The following is a 6,656-nucleotide window of genomic DNA, read 5'->3' on the forward strand; positions in this document are numbered from 1 at the left end:
AGTTTTGAAATGCGTTATTACCGACGAAACTGGAAAGAGATTTTCACGCCTTATTTCTTTTTATTTACCCAAACAGGAAGAAATCGTTTATTTGTTACATACAAACAACATTCTGTTAATTTCTGTATGTTAGCAGAAACTGATTAGTCCTAAATTAAAATCAGAGTGCATCCGCACACATTGCAGTCTTATACAAGGTGGGACCAGGACATAATACTGTAATACACATAAAATATAATTTACAATTTAACAGAAAGACCAATTATTTTGTGATTAACCTCTAAATCACAATTATATTAAATCAACACGATGTCTGACATGACACCAAATAAACATCAGATCTTCAGAATATTTTCAATGAACTGCATATAACCATTTCCTTTTTTTTTTCCAACAAATGACTGGACGATAACCAGATGGCGCTTCATACAGCTGAGAATGATTCCTTACCAAAAATACATGCAGCTGGATTCAAAAGATGCAGCTGCTTCAAACTGCTTCAAGAGGTCTCGCCGGTCTCCATACTGTCTTTCGGGCTTCAGACAAAATGCCACTTGTCCACTGCACGAGAGAACATTTTGATTCACATACAAATATTACTGAAACACGTAATACCTCAAATAAACCTGATTTAGTGCAGGTTGAGTCGTTGTTTACTTACAATCTGGAGATACAGGAAGGGCGCTGTCGAATGCAGGGGCCTGTGGTGTCGAACGTTATACAGGACAATTAAACCAAACCCTAACATTTTCATATGTTTTTGTTGTTTGCAGCGAGTGAAGTTCTCACCGATTCCACCACATCTCGGGCTTCCTCTGCGCTGCATTTGAAAGGGCTCTCGCAGCAGGAGATATTTTTGCTGATCAAAACCAAAAAAATGGTATTCAGGACACTCACACAGTCCGTTATATTATATTTATTATATTATGTTACCATTCAATCCCTCCGCTGTTTGTCTGCTTCTGCATCAGCGCCTTCCAGTGCTCGTGGGTGGACTTGATAATCTCAACTGCAAAGTCCTATAAAAGAGGAAATTTGATTTCTTCGGAGCAATCGATTTGAGCATTTTTTTTTAGCCAATGAGACCATGATACGCTCCAACCCCCAGTACACAAACTGTCATGTCTTATCTATGTGTTTCGTGTCACAAAGCGTCTCAGTACCTTATCTTTGAATTGACCATTGAATCCAAATTGGTTCTCAGGCTTTCCATCAGGCACCTTATATTTCCTAAACCAGTCGACGGTGGCCTCTAAATGACCGGGCCGGCTATTGCGGACATCCTCTATGCCTGAGAAAAACAAAATCACATTCAGTCACAGAAGCTAGATCCTCTTGAAATGCTGTTTCAGCTCAACTTTAAAGGACCAGTGTGGAGAATTTGGTGGCATGAGGTTGCAAATTGCAGCAAACTGAATACTGTAACGAGAGCCGCCGAGTGCAGAACCGTTATCATACCGTTTGCTTTGCTCAGTCGCGATTCCTTACCACATCGCACTAGTTTAGGAGCAACAGAAGTCAGATACACTGAAAATATTGCGATGAACATTATATTTCATTTCTGCCAATAGATCCTCTGATATGCTACACACTGGCCCTTTAAAACAAGCCGTTTGATGCGATACGTGGAAAACACCCACTATTCAGGTTTTTGGCATCTGGGTCCTCAGCATTAATAGCGATGACCTTCCAGTCCATTTCGCCCTCATCGATCATGGCCAGGATGCCGAGCACTTTTACTTGGATCACCTGACCCGGGAAGCACACCTGAAATTACAAATAAACAAAGCATTTGTGTTTGAAGCAGATGAAGACGAAGCAATCACACAACCAAACAACCAAACACACACACTCAACCAACCCCCCCACCCCCCCAAAAAGCAGTCTTACCTTGGTACCGATCTCACAAACGTCAATGGGATCATTGTCCCCACAACACTTTGTCTCTTTGTCTGCGTGGTTTGGGTCCTCCCATGTCTTAACAACAAAAAACAGTTCAAAAACATGTCAGAAATCACAAAGATACTAACTAGATACATAAGAGATAACTGTGCATTTTCCTCACCTGTGGGAGCGCCCCATAATTCCAAATGTAACCTTTATGGGGAAATATGTTGGCAACATACCGAAGCTTTCCCTTCTTTACGTCTTGTTTGATCGGGTTCAACGGTTCCTTAGTTGCAATCTGAAAATAGGAAGGCGCATGTTTGTACTTATTTCAGTCCTTATGGAAGCAGTAGTAGCTGTTGTAGTAGAACTGTAATAACCAAATCAATTCTTTTTTTAAAGTGAATACTGTATCTACAGATTTCTTACCTCCATTTTTGCATTTGACCATCGAGGTACCTCCACCACCATGTTATACAGCACCTGGAAGTACAGAAGAAAGCTGTCTTTGCTGGGGTGAAGATTTCAGCTGGCAAAACTGACAAAAAATATTTTAATTTGACAATACCTCACTCTCATTCCTTTTGGGCTTTTTGGGTGGCACACTGTTTTCCTGTCAACACAATCAGCAAAACGCTAGTTTGAATACTATGTTTACATTGTTTCATAGAGAGACAGAATTACGAAACTTCTGCTATCAAAGAGTTACCTGTTCTGTCTCCGCTATAAGTGAGATGTCATGGAATGGTGAAATGTATTTTCCTTCAGAGTTTTCTAAGAAAAAACAAACAAAAAAACGAATGAATACTGCATTTATTTATACTGCACATTTAACATAATATTCTTATTCATTTAAACTATATTGCAATTTAATCGACCCAATCGTTCAGCATTATTATTTGGACTGTTGTGGTATAATGCACTAGTATGTATAATTAACATATTTAAGATTTACATTTTTCATGTATTATGTTGTAGAATAATGCACACATACTTTTACTTTATATTTTCCGTGTCATGCATTTTTTAAGTTCAACTTCTAACTGATGCGAGTGGCTGAATTTTTCGACTGAGGGGTTGTGTGTGTGTGTACATATTGCCCACGTGACCGCCCAAACCGGAAGCTGTAACACCGCTTTGTGTTTTTCATTTTAAAGTAGTAGTGCCTCACGCCGGGAAAACCACGCGCTTGCAATTCTAAGTCCAGACGTTAACCTTCTATCCGACACCGGACCCCGTACCCCTGAACCCACTTCACCATGAAAAGCAGGGCGACGCGCACGGCTCCTCCCACGGGAGGCGACGGTTAACTTACTAAAATAAATCCTGTACTCGGGAGAATGCGGGCGTCCTCTCTCCTCCGTTTGACAGTGCATCGTTTTTCTGAAGTAAAGCGGACCAAGAACCGCCGGTGCTTGCGTGAGGAGTTTGTGTCGAGAAGCTGGAAATGAGCCGAAAACTGTCGCCAAGCAGCCGAGCGAAGAGCGCAGCAGCGGGGTTCTCATTATAGACACCTCTGCCCTCAGTTCCTGCTTCTCGTCGTCGACCTCCGCCACGTCCAGGATATCAGTCCGCCACAGTGTAACCGGAGCTTCCGGACGTGCGTTTTCAAAATAAAAGCATTCACAGTGCAGTTCCAGTCTGAGACTCTCTATGCTCTATAAATCACAAAATGAAGACGCAATGAGGGACAAATCTGGCTAAACATTTTATCAATGAGGAATAGTGATGGAGGGAACAAAAATAAAGATAACCATAAACTACACACGGGTAAATGAATCCTCTGATCGTGATCAGTCTGTTGGATTTTAATGTTTGCTGCTGGAGGAAAGGTTGTAGGGGTGGAGGGAGATCTTTGTTGGATGATTGTGAATATGCAATGTAAATTGCGATGCCTATTGAATTTTGCTTTTTTGTTTTTTTTGTGTGGGATGCCTTGATGCATGCTGGGCCCGTTAATGGCCCTGATGTATCAGATTGGTGCACTTTGAGAGCAAAATGAAGAGGCTAGATCTATGTGCTTGTGTAAACAATTGTGTGCTCTAGTAAAGACGTTAGTTGTATAGATATGAATAGTGATGACACAGCTAAAAGAAAGTCACACCCAAAGCCTGGTAAACCAGACTGTTTTAAGACAGGTGAGCAAGGTTTCCAACTTCACCGCAGACCCCTCGCACTGGGACGGGACCCCCGTTACTATTACTTAATTACTATTACTTACTACTTCCCAATTGTTAGGGACAGTGCAGGGAAATTAGAAAGCTCATGGCTGCAAGACACCTTCACCCCAGGCCCTCCCAAGACAACCTAGGGCCCGTGCAATTGAGGTAATGCACACGGCCCCAGGTGTTACACTGGATGTATGCACCGAGGGGCCCTGTGTGGTCAACACACAGTGTGAGCACCCTGAGGCCATGGGCCCTAGGGTTCAGCTCACACTCTAATCATATAGGAGCCTCACACTTCATGCCAGAGGTCCAAGTGGTCAGTTTATGCTTGAAGCGCTCATGGGTCCTGGAACTCTCGCACTATTGGTGCAGAGGGGCCCAAGGGTGCTAGCGGTCCCTGACCTCCATGCCCTAATGGAGCCTAACAGCATTAAGGGGCCCGGGGAACCCAGTGTTCAACGTATGTTTTAAAGTCGGAAGTCTATTATATTTTCCATATTAAATTCACATTTTTTCACCTGATAAGTCACATTTCGTCCAATAAATGGGAACATAATGTCTCTTCCCTATTTAAGGAAAAAGTATTGTCTAAAAGTTAAAGCATGTCCGACACAGAGAGAGGGACATTAAAGGGGACCCCGTTTTAAAAATTCATATTTTATTCTTATCGTCTACATAACTCTAGTGTTAAACCTCTAATTTCTGATGTTTTCAGGTATAAAGTCTGCTCCACAGAAAATGAATTGGGAAATATGTTATAGATGTAGTACAACATTATAAAGCTCATTTGGGTTTTAAAAAAGAAAACAAACAGTCAAACTCATTCCCCCATGTATTGTCTCTGGAGCAGCAGACTTTACACTTGATGACCTCACAAGTTTGAGACTTGTCTCTCTGGTTTCTGGCTTGAAGACAGAGCCACAGAATTAACATATTCTTAAGTGGTCTCCTTTAATTATTTATGACTCTTGCTTTTTTATTTAAAACGTCTTTCATTTTCAATTTATTGTAGCAATTTCCATCACACAGCTAAGAGACAAGAAAACATGTTCTGTGGTTAGGATTGTTCTAATTACTACGAGTAGAAGAGGCCTGTTTGTCCATGTTCAATATATGTAGCCTCCATTTTGAGAACCATAAATGTCGCTGTCGTTCTTTGCTTTAATGTCCCGCTGCTTTTTGTTTTTTTATGACGTGAAGTTAATGGTAATCTCCACCACACAGCACGAGATCAAAGTCCATATGTATCCATTGTGTCATGAACAAACACCCACCCAGCGACCTCAGAGCGTCTCTTTTACTGTTGAATGGATTGGTCTCTGTTCAAACAAATTTCATACATATCTGCAGCCATAAAACGTTGCTTTATCAAAATCTTAAAGTGCATGCTTGCCTTTGATGCTCTTGCCAAAGACTGCAGAGAACAAAATCCTTTTAATTCAATGTGTTTTATTTAACTTTTTAAGTTAAGTTAAGACGGTAACTTAGTGGCCAAGGTGAAACTGGATTCATAGACGGCTAACATGTAAAATGTATTTGGTCAGTTTTAATTTTGTACTGATTTTCTGGATAGAGAGCCTGATAAGAAGAATGCTCCTTCCTTCAAGTTCTGTGCCCATAAACGAATCGCTGAACCACAAATCTTTGCCTGAGTGGTAAAAGTCTGTGTGTGTGTGTGTGTGTGTGTGTGTGTGTGTGCTTCGCCAGGCTGCTGTTGACAAAATAAGGTTGTCTTTGTTATTTTTCTCTCACCGAACATACTTTGAAAAATAGGTCCCATTAGCATTTGTGTCTCTCGGCACGATAAAAGGCTTTCCTTTGTTTGTTGGCTGAAAACATTCACCGTTGGTGGTCATGATCACAAACGCAAGCAGCTTACGATGAAAACGATCTCTTTCTTACTGCTCGCGTCATGTGGACTCGTGTTGTAACGTCATCTGAAGTACAGCGGAAACAATCAATCAAAATCAATTGACTGATTAGTTAATGAGCACAAAATTAAATGGGAACTGATTTAACTCAATTATCAGGCGAGGATCAATCACTGTGGTCACAGCTTGGACTTCTGACATTTTAGAAGATCAAACATTGAATTGAGAAAATAATCGTTTTTTAAAAAAAGGTTGTTATTTCAAAGCAGAATTCTATTCTGTGCTCAGTTAGATTAATGACGATATTAGATTTCACTGCCTCACATTTCTTCTCAGGTGTGTGTGAGAGTACACCTCTCTTCCTCCCTCCCTCCCTCTCTCTCTCTCTCTCTCTCTGCAGGTCAAGGAAAGCCACACCCAGAGTGACAGGGTGTCACATGAGCTCCTTCAGGGCAAAACAATTAATATGGCCACGCTGACGGCGCACAGGAGACGCCATTGTTGACTGGCTTTCATGTTTGCATAGAGAGTGTGATTGTTCAGCATGGTGTACCAAGTCCACTCGATTACCTAACACTGCGTTGACGTCTGCTATGTTTGAAGACAAGTGTTTGTTCATACAGAAAAGACGACCAAACGCCGTTGAATAGTTTTCCTTAAATGCACACGGATGATGAGGGTGATGGTGCTAGAAATATACAGCGTTATGTTGATATATAGCTGAGAGCCA

At 41.3% G+C, this 6,656-nt stretch overlaps 1 protein-coding gene across 1 annotated transcript; it reads right to left on the reverse strand.

Annotated features, from left to right (window-relative positions):
• Positions 1 to 533: 533 nt before the first annotated feature.
• ppa2 (inorganic pyrophosphatase 2) lies at positions 534 to 3,457 on the reverse strand. The gene is made up of 12 exons (XM_084005366.1): positions 3,203 to 3,457; positions 2,597 to 2,661; positions 2,456 to 2,500; positions 2,317 to 2,370; positions 2,066 to 2,185; positions 1,891 to 1,977; positions 1,641 to 1,767; positions 1,164 to 1,291; positions 934 to 1,019; positions 790 to 859; positions 662 to 701; positions 534 to 561 (listed from the first exon to the last, which is right to left on the reverse strand). Exons 1-12 carry the CDS (start codon positions 3,390 to 3,392, stop codon positions 539 to 541), a joined length of 1,035 nt encoding a protein of 344 aa, XP_083861492.1. The 5' UTR covers positions 3,393 to 3,457; the 3' UTR covers positions 534 to 538.
• Between the last annotated feature and the right edge of the window lie 3,199 nt (positions 3,458 to 6,656).

The sequence above is a fragment of the Eutrigla gurnardus genome (assembly GCF_963514095.1).
Source record: "Eutrigla gurnardus genome assembly, chromosome: 3".
Classification (NCBI taxonomy): domain Eukaryota; kingdom Metazoa; phylum Chordata; class Actinopteri; order Perciformes; family Triglidae; genus Eutrigla; species Eutrigla gurnardus.

Coding starts and splice junctions, on each gene's coding strand:
- ppa2 (XM_084005366.1), bottom strand. CDS start 3,392: ATGAGAACCCCGCTGCTGCGCTCTTCGCTCGGCTGCTTGGCGACAGTT. Junction 2,501..2,596: donor TTATAGCGGAGACAGAACAG/GTAACTCTTTGA, acceptor TTGTGTTGACAG/GAAAACAGTGTGCCACCCAA. Junction 1,020..1,163: donor ATGGTCAATTCAAAGATAAG/GTACTGAGACGC, acceptor CCTCTTTTATAG/GACTTTGCAGTTGAGATTAT.